Here is a 16,191-nt window from a genome sequence, read left to right as displayed (position 1 = left end):
TGTGCAGCTGTCAATATCTGAAAGTCTGGTCTCCTATTAACGCTTTTCGACTGACCCAGTCCTCATTTCACATATCACACTTGTGGTATATTCACTACCTTTCGCTTTATTAACTCTTCAGCAGTATATTACGTCAATAAACTCGCTTAATAACAATAGTTTTTCGAGAGACTTATAGAAAAGAGTAAAATCAATTAGTTTAGTACTGCAGTCTTCCCAAAAACACAGAAAGCACAAATGAAGCAACAAATATTTTATAAGCACTTACAATTATTCAAAACATTAATACTTCAGATGGAAGAATGCAATAAATGCTTTGAAATCTAAATTTTTTAATGTTAACTTCTGAATAACTCAATTACAAGAACAGATTAAAAATTAACTTGTTAAATTTTTTAAAAGACAGGTACTTCAAGTTTGTAAAAAAAAAAAAAAATGTGCTGTTTGAACAATTCAGTTATAATAAGTTTAACCCTTAAGTACTATGGACGAAAATAATCACGTAACTACTATGGAACGGTCTGTCAGACCGCATTGTTGTTTCACATTTTCTGAATAGTAGTTTCATTCCATGTTTTTAAAAATGATATCCTACATCTCTTAGTTGCTTATAGAAAAGTAAAACATACTAATTTCACGATGTAAAAAAAGCTTTATATTTTTAAAACAATGAGAAAGAGAACATAGTCCAAATTTGCAACAATGCTTTCATTGTTATTCTAAAATTGTAATTGTTGAAATATTCAATTTTTTCTCCGTTTCTATGTAGTCAAAATAACACTAATTTAAAATACACTGTTCTTATAGATGCGCTGAGAATAAAAATTCAGTAAAAACAGAGAAAAAATGGAATTTTATCTTTTTTAAACTTACAGGAAAGTACTGTTATAATTGTACTTGTACATTTTTTTAGTGAAAAGGTAATGAATAAAATTTATTTTTAGTTCTTATATGATGGAGAAAGTAAAGAAAGTACGTTTTACCGTTAAAGAAAGTACCGCACTAACTTTTCTGACAGCAGGCACTTTCTTCAGGTAGGCACTTATATTTTCTTTTTCTGCACTGCAAGGAAATCGGTACACCACACTGCTGGCACGAATGAACATCTTTGCTTTCCACTTACAACTCAGTTGACAGAAGACTATGTTTTCCTTTTGAACTCCTTATACGCGATGGTGGGAAACTCACTTTTAAGCTGTAGTATGCTCTTGATTGAAAAACTCAGCTCTCGTGGCAGATGTCCGATGAACAATCTACGTTTTTTGTGAGGCCTAACAAGTCCTTTTGCCAACGTTTTCATGAAATCAAGTCTTGTGATCACTGCGAACTTAGCGTAGACTTGATGCAAGACATACGCATTGATACCACACGCAACATCCACCAGCATAAAAAAAATTGTCAATGGCTATCGTCTTGTTCGACGACTTGATGAGTAATATGTACATTTTTTGTCTAGAGTATCCACTCCGCCTTTACTCATGTTATAAAATGTGATTACTTCAGGTTTTTGCAGTGTCTGGTCATTATTTGATGTGTGGTGCAAGACGCGCCACACGATAAGACACAAAAGAGCTAATAATCAGTAGATAACGAAAGACAACTGATCAGCAAAATACTCACGTAACTACTATAAAACGTCTGTGAGACCACTCGACCCCTCCAGCGCCGCGCACAGGGAATCAGTTATAACACGCATTTTACAATACGTAACCATTTGCTAGAGAGAAAGGTAGACGAAAAGATCCACTTGTAGTAGTGAGACTGTGGAAAATATAATGATATGAAAAGTCGCAGCGGTCTGAGAGACGGTCCATAGTACTTACGGGTTAAATTATTTCTATTTAAGCTTGTTTTCTATTTGCAGTCTCGTTCATTAAATTCAATTACGCAAAGTTTAACAGCAAACGAACCAATAAGCCTTTAACTCAACACACCCCCATTTCATTTAGAAGTTTACAATTAAATGTCAGGTGATTTCGGTTCCACTTTACTGCAAATAGTTATTTCATTCTCTACATTACATCAATGGAATAATCCTAAATTGCATTCTTGGAGTTTTATTGAGTTCTACAAAAATAAGCAGTGTTAGCTGTTGAAATTGCGTGAAAGCCACACCTTCTACTACTAAACAGTACCTCCCCGAAAGCTGTGCAATACATAAGCCATGCATTTTATGACAAATAGTGTTTTTCCACTATTCTCGTTTATGAGCATACCCACTGAAACTGACGCGCGTGTTACCTATAGACACAGCTCTTCTCTATTGCGCACCCTTGCTACTTTGCACTGACTTCGTTAAACAGTATGCACGCTTTTTAGTGGCCATCTAAAAGAAGTTGGTTTCTATTTCATGCACAAGTTTTGATGGTATATATCCACACGATATCAAACAATATTCACTACCAAGACAGCCAGGAGGCATTTATTCCGAAGTTTCATGTCCATCTGTTTTTCCATCGAAACCGTAATAAAAGCAATAAAACTTTAAAATTTTCCATTTTCACTTTGTCTATTTATGTTCTGTTCGCTTTCATTAACTTACGAAATGGGGAATAGGTTAGATTCTGTTTGGTTAGGTTAAAAAGCTTGTAGAAGAGTAGTATCGCATATAGATTAGTAGCAACGTTAGTTCCTGTCTGTACCGAACTGTAATATTTAAATTACATTGTTCTGCCGAGCCAATGTCAACGAGTGAAGGCGGGCTGGAGTCGTGCAGAGTAGATTGTTTTCTATCTTTATTACAGCTAAATGGGAAGGGGATCCATTACACTCAAAAATATAACTTTCACCCACGGATCCTTGCACTTACTTTCTAACCACACTTCAATTTTGGGCAGTTTTTTACAATACGTTTTCAGATTCACTAATCTATGATTTTTACAAAGTTTTAAAAGATTTTCCTCATTGTCAAACCAATGCTTTACCAATTCACATCCAGCGCAACATTTTTGTATATTTGCAGCCATGTTGACACCACAAATGCTCGATGTTTTCCCATTAGAGATGGGCAGGGGGAATATTTCCGGTGGGAGGAAATTTGAAAAATGGGAATATTTCCGTGTTTTTTTGCCTGGCCTACAATTTACCGGTAAGGAATTTATTTCCACTTTTTTACTTTATCTTCCAATTTATAATAACCGTATGACTAATTACATTATTTTATTATATTATGATTTACTTCTAAATTTTAAACAATTTGGAGGTTAAAAGATTTAAATTCTTTGACGGTACTTTATATAACTAATAGTATGAATTTTAAGTTCCATTATCATTTGCACTAAAAAGTAGAATAATTGTTTAGTATTCAGGGCCAAATTTGAATGCGAAACATACGACAAATATTTTAAAACTGTGTAGTTATGTCTTGCCATCCTTGAATGCAGACTAAATTCCTACCACAATTTGGGCTTCTATGAGAATTTTCAACACTCTGTATCACGATGTGTAGCCAAACTTAAACGCCGACTACATCACATTCCAAATTCTTTGTACGTGTGAGCTTTTGTGCTCTATGGATTAACATGTGATCAGCCGAAGCTGAAGGTACCGTAAATCTTTTCCCAAACTACTCACATTTGTGACGTTTTCCTCTTGTGTGGACTAACATGTGCCTAGCGAGAATTGAACGTCGACTAAATCCCTTTCCACACTCTAGGCATATGTGAGGTCTTTCTCCTGTGTGAATTAACATGTGTGTAGCCAAATGGGAACGCAATTTAAATCCCTTTCCACACTCTTTGCATGTGTGAGGTTTTTCTCCTGTATGGATTAACTTATGTTGAGCCAAATGTGAACGCACTCTAAATCCCTTTCCACACTCTAGGCATATGTGAGGTTTTTCTCCTGTGTGAATTAACATGTGTGTAGCCAAATGTGAACGCACTCTAAATCCCTTTCCACACTCTAGGCATATGTGAGGTCTTTCTCCTGTGTGAATTAACATGTGTGTAGCCAAATGTGAACGCACTGTAAATCCCTCTCCACACTCTAGGCATGTCAAAGGTTTCTCTCTTTTGTGGATTAACATGTGTGTAGCCAAAGTTGAACGCACTCTAAATCCCTTTCCACACTCTAGGCATATGTGAGGTCTTTCTCCTGTGTGAATTAACATGTGTGTAGCCAAATGTGAACGCACTCTAAATCCCTTTCCACACTCTAGGCATGTGTGAGGTCTTTCTCTTTTGTGCATTAACCCGTGTGTAGCCAAACTTGAACGTACGCTGTATCCTTTATCACACTGTTCGTAAAGGTGTGACTCCTCAGCTGTATGTATGGACTTATGACTTTTAGAAGTTAAAATTTGAGTATGGCGTTTATCACTCTTTATGTACGTATGAGGCTGTTGACTTTTATGTGTTACCATATTACTTGACAAACGTGAGAGAATAGTACCTTTGCCGAACTGCTTCGTAAGCTCAGATTTCTCATCTGAATGAGAAATTGCGTCCTTTAATATAATAAACGTATTGTCTTCTCTGCGAAGGTCATATTCATTGTGGCGCCTGTAACATGTTCAATAAACAAGGAAACGTGAATTGACTTAATAAGTAACAAACAAAAATGAAATTATTCATTATATTTCAAGATAAAATTACGATTATTTTTGTTGTTACGGGAAATATGGAACCGAAAACTATGGACGTTTTCCAGATCTCTCTATTCTCGAAACAAAAGTTTGTGATTTGCTTTAAATGATGTACAATTATTTATATATACGATATCAGAGTTAAGTATATAAATATTTCATTCTTATCAGTGAAAACAGAAATTTATTATCACTCAAATATTTATATATTATTAATTTTTGTGTCACAAAATTATACAATCGCAAAAAACTTGTTGCAGTTACAGCTACAAGAAAATGTGATGATGACAAAGAAACAAAGAAATGGTATAAAAAGATTAATAATATTGCACAAAATATGTCATTCGAATCAGTATAGCAATCTCTACGTGTTTCTAATATAGTCTGATACTTTGAGATAGTAAACTTTAATACGTAATGCAATCTTTGCGTCAATTGATATATAGCTACGCGGTTACATCTGATACATACTTAAGCCGTCTTATTAAGTAAATACTTTTGAGAGGCTGCGTGTATTTCATTTCTTTGTAATTTTTATCTGTTTATTTAAAATACGTGACATTATGATTCCAGAAGTCCATGTTAAGGTATTGTGAACATGCATTAACACCTTCGTCACTCTTAGATTATTACTAGTGCTATTGTACGTTTCTGCTCAAGACGTTGGATTTAAATTTCTAATAACCTGGTGTAATTCTATTCGGAGAAATCAAAATCCTATACTCGGTTTGGAAACCTGCTATTACTTTTTTTTTTTTTTTCAAACAATGCTCGCAAATGTGTTATAGGCATCGTGAAGCACTTCAGTCATTGTTGTATATTATATTAAAGGTTAAAAGGCCGTTGAAAAATAAATGATACACGGTGAATAGCAAAAAATGCAAGAAATGTGTTATACATCACACTACAGTGTTATGCATCACATTACATAAGACAAGCAGCTGAACTGTGTGAAATAAAATATTTAATATGTTGAGTGTCTATATTTAAGTGGCATTTTATCAAGTAACGTTCATTCAAATGGTTATCATAAGGACTGGAAGAGGATTAAATTTTTACGTCAAAAATTATATTTTGTCGGGACTCTCTTTTGCATCAGTGTTTTCGGAAATACAATATTCAAAAGGGAGAACATGAACAATCTGCATATCGTCGCATAAGAACCAGAGGAATGTAACTCCATTGTCGTAGGTTTAAAAGCGAGAAGGCAAAAATATTGTTTTCTTAGAAAGATGTGAATTTAATACGATGGTCACTGATCTATATTACAACAGACAATCGACCAGAACAGATGGCGTTACGTTGCGTTTAGAGCAAGTGGTGATTTCAAAATTGTGCCCAAACATGAAGAAAATGAAAACCACATTTTTGAAGTTACGTTCCCCTGGTTTTCGTGCAACGATATTATATCTCAGTAAACAAACTCGACATCTAGATAATTTGGCATTAGCTACGGAAATGAGTAAATCGATTGAAATCAGATTTTACACTGCAGTTAACCAGACATTTATCTTACCTAGAAAACTTCTTCCTTTCTTTTTTCGTTACTGTCATTAGAATGAAGATCCTACGAGTAAGAGAACAGATTTCAATCTTAGGCGAAAAGCAATGTATCTAGGAGTGGATTATGGTAAGGAGGTGAAATTTTTCATAAAATTTCTACTCAGTACCAGTGAGAAAGTGATCAACGCCTTACGAAATGAAAACGGCAAATTTCCGTAGATTTCCTTATATATAAATTTAACACATGATATAAAATTAATGTGTAATGTATAGAACTTCATTATATATTCTCTGATGCAGTTAAGTGATCACAATCTTGCTAGCATACCAGAAATGTTAAGAAAACTACGTTTTCAAGAGGACGTTGTGAAATTACCCTGTAAATCCATGTAATTTCAAATAACTTACAGACTTGTAAATCTGTTTTAACACATGCAACGTCCAAAAACTTGTAGTATAGGACTTAAGAATTAACTAATGGGAAGCAAACCATGTTTATCATTTATTTTTCAAATAAGGCCTTTATAGATTTCGAACGTGCTTCTTTACTTATATAGAGCATTATACTTCATGAAAAAACATCGAGGAATCACTACTTGTTCCTCCGGAATTGACATTTGTATTACATGTTTCATTCCCGCGTTACTAGAATACAATATGTAAAGGAGAAGACTATTGGCACTCTTCACTATGTATCTCTACTTATTTTTAAGCCTCTTATACACATCTTCTTTAAACACAAACTTGACGGAATAGAAATTATATAATACAATATGCCTAATATTATCATGAACACTGGACATTTATAAACCATTACAACATAAAAACTACAAAAGAAATTTATACTTAACCCGAAAAAGCCCATGCTAATTTTAACCTTAAAAGGCCCAAGGGGTGCCTCTGAGGCTCCATGCTGCGTATACCAGCTACCTGAGCTCACCGCGGCCATTTGTATTTTCCGTCATTCGTATGAAAGGCTAGTCACTACTTTGCTATGGAATCATTTGTCAATGATAATCAACAATGAACACTATCAAATAATTAGAAAAGTGCATACTTGAATAAGAGCCCCAGAAGCATCCCTTGGACCTTTACGTTAGTATAAAATATAACGATATTCTTTCTGAGATAAGGAAAAAAAAATGCTTAGGAAACGCAATCAGAGGGTGTATTTCAAAGAAATGGAAGAATTCTAGAGCACAGGACATGGGACGAATTATCTATTAAGAATAATGGCATTAATATTGACCAGTGTGTCTCTGAAGCAGCCCTTGAGTATTGATGGGCAGTGGGAATAGTTTTTCTTAAAGCTGTTTACATCTTTTCTCTCATAAAACCTTGGATTCATAGCTATTGTTGTGCTTTTGTAATTAAACCTTCCTTAAAGAATGAAATGACGCTTAGAAGGTATATTTTTCTATGCTACTATGGAACTTTTGTTCGAAACGCGGGATGTACTTAAACAGCACACCACAATGAAAACTGAATTAACATCGCTCTGAAATCAATCTAAATAATAATGATGATGTCGGCCTAAAGGAGTTCTAAATAGAAGAAAGAAAAGAAGTTAATAAAATACCCTTTTCAAGTGTACTAGGAGGATATTGTCTGAGAAAATGCTGCTGTCCTTAATAAAAATTGAGACTAACCTTGGTTTGAAATCGATTTGTAGGCATAATGACAATCTCCTTTTAAAGGAAATCCACAGAGGGAGAGAGAGAGAAAAGAAAAACGTCGGGCACACTTTTTAAAGGTATTAAGATTAGTAGTTATTGCTTAGTTATTTTTACTGATTAATCTCTTCTTATCTTCTATTCTAAAGCAATTTTTAAATGAAAAATAAACAATTCTGCTGAACTTGTATCTAGGGCCATTCTCGTGTCTGCCTAAAATCTAAAAGCAAAGTAACAAAATTTCTTTCACTCACTTTGTAACAAAGACCTGATCTAGGATTACATCCTCTGCAGTTAGAAGCAAAATAGCTGGCACTAACTGTTAAAGTTCGAAACATGTTTCAAATAGAATAATCGGAATTTTATTATTTTTTGTACCTGGGATATTCTTACATTCCTTTAGAATCTCAAATAAGATCTCAATTCTTTCCATGCGCTTAAAATGAATGAATGATCTCAAAATTATACCATCTGCAGTTAGAATCAGAGTGGGTAACGTTCTGAACAAAAAGTTTGAAACAAGTTTAATGCTACAATCAATATTTCTATCATTGTTTGTCAGTACTGACATTTACACTTCCTCCTTCATTCCAAAAAAGAAAAAAAGCCACGAATTACTTTTCTCTTCTACTAGGAGTAGCACGAAATCAAAAACATACTTCTGCCATAGGCTCAGGGCAACGCAAACAAATTAAGAATCGGAAAGCGATTGAAATAGAAGGAAATACAATTTTCTTTGTATTTTCCGGCTAGGGATATTCTTACAAATTTCTAAATTCTAGAAAGCACAATCTCTTAATTTGTTACACTTGTCTAGAAAAAATGAAAAGCAATAAATTAATCATTCTGCATTATTGGTTGTAGAGTGGTTGTAATTAAAAGGTACAAATCCGAAACATGTTATGAAAATGTTTGTAATTCGTATTCTTGAAATATAAAACTTGTGGTTGAAAATAGTTTTTCCGCTTCTCAACTCAAAGGATATAATTTGAAATTATCGTATCCGTATTAACTGATGGAAACACATTATCTATTGTTATCTGATACAATATAAAGGACACAAGTATGTTCGCAGATAACAGAAACTAAGATTATCCATTTCTTCTATTTTTTACCTATTGAAAATTTTGACCTTTCATTTACGTGCTTTGAGGTGCTAAAGTTTCACTTCAAATAACGTTATCGGTATTAATGAGTGAAATAATTAGCTATTATTTTCTACAAACTAAGAAAGATAACAATATCTTAAGTATGAGCTAAAAAAAAAAAATCCAATCGTTATATCTGTAACATGTTTTGAATCTGGATATATTAATGGCGAGCGTTCGTCTTTTAAGCATAGGGGTTACAATTTGAAATCACGCCATTTTGTAAGATAAGTGAAATGAGTTTAAATTTTGGAGGATCTTAAAGAAAGAACGGACCTAGATATGAGTCACAAATTATTTCCTACTTTTGTATTTATTAGAGACGTGTTACGACACAGTAGGGAGCACTGATGCCTAAAAATTGTTGTAATATTTTTATACATTAGTGGAATAATTGTTTATTGTCCTGGATTACTCAATACGTTATTACTAATAATGTATATTTTGCAGTTATATTTTTGTATGCTATGTTCAAAAACTGGCATATATATATATATATATATATATATATATATATATATATATATAAGTTTAGATAAAAATTTCTTTTATAATACTGTACAAGTTTGTATTTTTCCATGTATCAATCGAAATAGCACCAGCTTGAGGAAAAAGGAATGCTTATACAAAATATTTTGAAATAAGGAACTGATCAGAATAAATAAGAAGAGCAGCGTTCTTGCAATCTCCATGTTCATTGCCGACACAACTGCCATTTCTAATCATAATTATAATAATAACTCTTTATATAAAAATTGAGAAAAATCAATGCCAATGAACAAGAATTACTGTGCATTAAAACTATGGATTCGATACTGATAGCGGCCCTTTTTGATTAATTTCTTATTTTTACTTTTCGTAAAATTGTAGGCTCTTTCACTTCTATAGTTCCCTTTTCCATATTGTTAATCATAAATGCAGGTCAGCTTGCTGTTATAAACTATGAGGCGTGTTTTTTTAAATATGGTCCGTTTTGTTGTATACACTAGTAGTTCTTGCGCATACCACAACGAGCGTGTGCGTCTTGTACGACATGCCTCGGGAACAACTGTGCTCAGTTTCAGCTCCGTAGCTGACCTGGACGGTTGTGTTCTGTGCTTTAACAATGTGTAACCCTTTTAAGGTTTTTCGGTCGTTTTCGACCGATATTGTAGTGTTTTAAAGATTCGATTAAAAGAGAACTAAGAATGCTATTTAGTTCCGTTTTTCTTTTTGTTATTTTTAAAGAAAGGATGCATTCAAGAAAGCCTTGGAACGGTCTATACGCTTCCGAGCGTCAGAACATAGGGGGGTATGACGTCATCAAATTAAAAATTCCCTTTTCTTACTGAGGTCTAACTTCAACATTTTTTGGTGAGCTTCTCTTTAATCCTAGAATCCTAACATTATTCTAAACAATCAGTGGACCAATTAGTTTTTATGAGAATTTTTTCGGATCTCTTCGTCAACATAGAAGGGGGGTCAGAGGAAGAAAATGGTAAAAAAGGGATATTTTTTGACCAAAAGTCCCACTTTTGCGATTCTTGCTCCGCTCGGCAACATGATAGGGACATTTGAGTGATACTTTCTGAAAGCCTACTTAATTCTGAAGAGAACGACGTATGAATCTTCATCCTACGATAATTAGGGACGTGTCAGGAAATTTTTGAAATTTGTATAGTATCCTTGGGAAATTTCGGAAATATTCGCAGAAGAGGAAAATATTTTTACCGCTCGTAATATTGAAGATAAGAGATTGGTATTTGGCACAAGTAATTAGCACCACAAGTAATATTTTCTAAAGTGATTTCCATATCTCTATGTTAACCCTGGGCCGCGCCAGAGGGTACCAAAGCGGAAAAATGGGATTTTTTCTACAAAAATCCCTATTTTCCTCACTTGAAACCTCCTTAGGTACGTCCTAGGGACATGCGGGTAATACCATCTATAAGCCTACTTTATTCTAAAGAGAAAGACGTACGTATCATCATCCTACAATAATTAGGGACGTGTCAGGAAATTTTTGAAGTTTGTATAATATCCTTGGGAAATTTCGGAAATATTCGCAGAAGAGAGAAATATTTTTCCCGCCCTGTCCTTAGTATTGAAGATAGGAAATTGATGATTGGCACAAGTAATTAGTACACTACGTAGTATTTTTGAAGGTGATTTCCAGATCTTTATGTTTACCCAGGGCCGCACCAGAGGGCCCCAAAGCGGGAAAAAGGGATTTTTCAGCAAAAATCCCTATTTACTCAAATTTTTCCTCCTTAGGGACGTAAGAGGGCATGAGGGTAATACAATCTGGAAGCCTGCTCTATTCTGAAGAGAATGGCGTATGAATCGTGATCCTACGATAATTAAAAAAGTGTCAAGAAATTTTTGAAATTTATATAGGGTATTCTGGGACAATCTGGGAATATTCGCAGAAGATGAAAATATTTTTCTCGTCCTTAGTTTTGAAGATAGGAGATTGGTATTTGGCACAAGCAATTAGTACACTACGTATTGTAAGTGATTTTTGGATCTCTATGTTTACCCAAAGCCGCGCCAGAGGGCTCCAAACCGGGAAAAAGGGATTTGTTTGCAAAAATCCCCATTTTCCTCAATTTTTCCCTCCTTATTGATGTCCGAGCGACATGCGGGTGATACCATCGGAAAGGCTACTCCATTCTGAACAAAACGACGTATGAACCATAATTCTACGATCATTAGGGGCGTCTCAGATATTTTTTAAAATTTGTAGGGTGCATGTTAGGGAAATTTGGGGCGCTTTTTGATGCTCTCTTAACATGGGTAAAAAATTTTCCCGCCCTTACTATTCAAGACAGGAAATTCGAATTTGTCACTAGTAATTAGTACGCTACGTAGTATTTTTTTAAATTTTTGGAGGTTTGTGCGCAGACCCGATAGAGCCTCAGGGGGCCCCAAACTTTGAAGAAGTTTTTTTTGGGGGGGGGTAGATAATCTCGATCTTCCCTCAAACAATTCCCTTCTGGCATATTATAGGGACAAGTAAGTGGTATCGTTTGAAAGGCTGTTCCATTCTGAGAAAAACGAGGTATAAGCCATGATCCTAGGATAGATAGGGAGGACACTGTCGCTGCTTATCTGAGACTCAAGAAAAATGAAGAAAAAGGCAAGAATTTAAGAGGGTTAAGACTATCAACTCGCCCGCCGCGTGTGAGGTTCGCTCAGTGATACGGTTTCTGTCAGCAAGAAACCTGTCTGCTGCAGAAATTCATCGACAAATTTGCGAAGTGTACGGTGATAGGGTTATGAGTGCAAGCAAAGTACGTAAGTGGGTACGAGAATTCAAAAATGGCAGTGGCAACGTCCATGAAGAAGACCGCTCCGGTCGCCCTTCTACGATTACAGACGATTTGGTGGCTTCAGTTAAAGCGAGGGTTCATGAAAACAGGCGCTTCAAAATAACAGCTCTCTCAAACGAATTTCCTGACGTGTCGAGATCAGTGCTTTACAGAATTGTTTCTGGACACCTAAAGTTTAGGAAACTGTGCTCCCGCTGGGTCCCGAATCTCCTAACAGAGGACCACAAAAACCAAAGATTTGACTGTGCGATGAAGTTCTTCACTGGTTATCACGAAGAAGGTGACGGCTTCTTGAGTCAGATCGTAAGTGGAGACGAAACATGGGTTTCGCATATCACGCCCGAATCGAAGCAACAGAGCATGGAATGGAGACACACACACTCGCCTGTAGAGGTGAAGGCCAAACAGTCTCTGTTCAAGCGCAAAATTATGGCGTCGGTGTTTTGGGATAGGCATAGTGTTTTGTTAGTCGACTTCATGCAACGAGGAACCAGTATGAATGCAGAAGCATACTCCCAAACCCTGAGAAGGCTACGAAGAGCGAGTTAAAACGAAAGACGTGACATGTTGACAAAGTGCATTGTTCTTCTCCATGACAATGCAAGACCTCACACTGCAGGTCAGACCCGCGATTTGTTGGACAGTTTTTGCTGGGAAGCTTTAGACCACCCACCCTACAGTCGTGATCTTGCGCCGAGCGATTACCATCTCTTCCTCCACCTCAAACAACACCTCAGTGGCAATCAGAAGTAAATTGTAATAACATTTTAAATAATACCGTATTGTGTATGTTATACATAAATTCATTCACAAATTAGCTAGCACCCACTAGAAGCGACATGAATAACAAAATTCAATGTTCTAAATCATGACACGAAAAAAAATATTTTCGAAGAAATTTACGTTTCTGATGTATTGTGTTACTTTGGATTACAAATATGCAAGCAATGAAAGCATTTCAGGGTGTTACTCATAATATCTTTAGAAACGTACAAATTCATTCATATTCAACACGTATGATATGTAGGCTTATTCTATATACAGTGTTTTGCGCTATCCCCGTTTTCGTGTATACTTATTTGTGTAGACCCAATTGATCCTAACCGGCGCATCCCTTTGCTTCCAGCCGTACCAACACCCTTCGCCTTGCCCTAATTTACATAGCAATTTTTTTGTTTTACTGACCATCTAGCACATATTGGTTAGTGTTGTTTGTACAATAAATTCTTGTTTCGCCTACGTGCAAAAGGACCCTAAAGTGATCCTGTAAGGAGAAATAGATGTCCATATCCTAGAAATGATTGCTGAATATATAAAAAGTCGACTTTCTTGAAATAAATGAGTACCGGTATGAAATGAACTTATGTATGTATGTATGGCCATCTACATTTAATGAACATCCATTGTTGGTTAGAATACTCTTTTATCTTGTTGTTTGTTAATGTCTTTCGAAGCCCACCGAAAAGGTGAGGCTAGACTATTCGAGCTAATTCCTGAATAAAATAACAAACGTCCATAGTTTTTGTTCCAGTACAACCATTTCACGTTTAAATTTCGAAAATTTAAGATAAATTTCATTCTCACGATCTGTTATTTTACCTAAGTCTCTACATAAATAAAACATTATCGTCGAGCACGCACATTATAAATATATACAAGAATAAAGAATTTAGTGAGAAATGCATACTTAATAATAAAGAATCATTAGTTTATCAAGATACAAACTACATAAGATTTGTAACCATGGTATCGATCTCATAATTATAATTTTGTATACAGTTAGTCTATGTGTGCCATGTCATTTCCAAATTGCAGGTTAGTAATTTACGTTCGAGATATCGCCAATACCTAAATAAGTCTATGGGGTATTGCTTTTAACCTACAAACTTTTCGATTCCATGTATCCGTACTATTAATCTGAGTCAATTACTTTATGAAAAATTGAATATTACCTTTCTGGCCAAACTGAATTTAAACCTTTTGTTGTTAATTGTTGGGATTCCTTAGAGTACGACGCGCAAGTCCCTTGAACCGCTAGTTTTCTTAGCGTTTCTGTATCACTTTTAAATGCAGGATGTTCTATGGCAAATTCTGATTTCACCGTATCAACGTTTAGTTTCTCATCCAAAGAATACATAGCTGCATCCTTCTCCATTGTTTGCTCTCCTTCCGTTGTAGATAATACTAATTCTTTGTTGTCAGTCATCAGTTCGTATGTCCACCCTTTCCCTTCGAGTGGATCTTCCTGAGGTAAGTTATAATCAATTTCTTCTTTGCACATCCATTCCAACTTAACAGATGCCTCACCAGCCATTATGACTTCAAATTTAATAAGAATTCGACACTGTTCTTATACTTCCCTTGTCTTTTAAGCTTCCAGTGTTAATGAAATGATTGACAAGATCGTTCACAGCAACTTTACAGCAACAAACATACGATCAGATATCTATGAAATACAGAACAAATGCAGTTTGAAAACAATAAGTTCTTCACAATTTTAATGTCCCACGTAACAAAGACCATTGGGCAGTTGTCACTTGTATTAAGCGCATAATAAATTATAAAAGCGAATTACTTAACAAAAGATTTAAAATATAAAGTAGATAAGTATGCGAAGAGAGGTGTTACCAGCTCCCACGCCACGCCGTGAATAGAGATGGGCATAATCGAACGACCGTAGTCGATTCGTTCGATTTTTCTCATAGTTCGAACGAATCGATTATTAGTTCATAGTTCGGACGATTCGTTCCGATGTTCACAAAAGTGTAGTCGACGAACTTTTTTCTACTATTCATATGTTCGTTCATATAAACGTTCATTTCTAAATGAACAAATCGTTCGAACGGCTTCTTGTAGAAGAAGAAAAAGACCAACTCTCTGTAACTGAACTGTGGTTCGTTCAGCACGTTCTCCTTGCATGTGAATAGGCGGAGCTTAGTAGAAGAGGGAGAAAGTCAATGCAATTCTCATTTTGAACACAGCGCGGGGAGTTCTCGATCAGAGTTCTTTCTTCATTTGGTCCTTGTACTCGCGAGCCCGTCTGCCCCTGTCCCTGTCTTTCTGTTATACTTGTTGCCTGCGAAGAGGAACAGGGAGGGAGGGAGACAAGCAAAATAAATGTGAAGAGTGTCATAAATGGGAGAATAAAATACACCATTCTTTAGCAAGCGTTTGCCTCTTATGTTGAAACCAAACCATGCTCAAAACAAAATCATCTACAGCAATGAAATAAAACATTTCTAACTTAGAAGTGAACTCTGTATTAAATAATGTAATGTATAATTTCTAAGTACATGGTTGTATTAATTTACAATGGTAGAAAGTCGAAAGCCATTTTTTAAAAATTTTACTTCAACATTTCTGAAAAAAAAAATTAAAAATTCTAAACTACTTCTAAGTATGAATAAGAACAATACCATGTTACGTAACAATGGCTCCCATTTAGCTCAGTTTGAGCAGCATCGACAATAGTGTTGCCACGAAACGAGATTTTAGGCTGTCTCGGCACTTCTCTTGAAAACGCTGTCTCGTTTCGAAAATTATTGTCTCGTTTTGTGGCACTGGCATTACTAACCTACAAGAAATCATGTTATGGTACTAGAACGCACACAAAACAAAATTTCTTGATTTTATTGTATTTGATAGGTGATAATTTTTGAGATTGACAATTTTCTCGAAAATGATTTTATTTTTTTTATTTTTATTTTTTTAATAAATGACAGTTTGCTGAAGATACTTGAATATCAAGTAGCTGTAATGTGAAAATTAATGATGCAGTGGCGCGACAGGATTTGTTTTTGGCAGGGCTCCGAGAATGGTTCGGAGTACGTAATGCAAATGTTTCTGTGTATTTGCTCCTGCAATTATACTGAGTTTCTTAAAAATTATAAGTTCTGAGGGAGGTGCGGACAGACGTATGCCTTAAATTGAAAAAAAAAAAATAAAAATCTGACTCAATATGTATGGTAAAC

At 35.2% G+C, this 16,191-nt stretch overlaps 1 protein-coding gene across 1 annotated transcript; it reads right to left on the bottom strand.

The window, feature by feature from the left end:
- Positions 1-2,329: 2,329 nt before the first annotated feature.
- LOC145689955 (uncharacterized) lies at positions 2,330-15,024 on the bottom strand. Its single transcript, XM_081764335.1, has 2 exons — positions 14,173-15,024; positions 2,330-4,502 (listed from the first exon to the last, which is right to left on the bottom strand). Exons 1-2 carry the CDS (start codon positions 14,532-14,534, stop codon positions 3,566-3,568), a joined length of 1,299 nt encoding a protein of 432 aa, XP_081620461.1. The 5' UTR covers positions 14,535-15,024; the 3' UTR covers positions 2,330-3,565.
- Between the last annotated feature and the right edge of the window lie 1,167 nt (positions 15,025-16,191).

This window comes from Thermobia domestica, chromosome 7 (assembly GCF_964235325.1).
Source record: "Thermobia domestica chromosome 7, izTheDome1.hap1.1, whole genome shotgun sequence".
Taxonomy (NCBI): Eukaryota; Metazoa; Arthropoda; class Insecta; order Zygentoma; family Lepismatidae; genus Thermobia; species Thermobia domestica.
The sequence above is the reverse complement of the archived record's forward strand: the minus strand, read 5'-3'. Positions and strand labels throughout refer to the sequence as shown.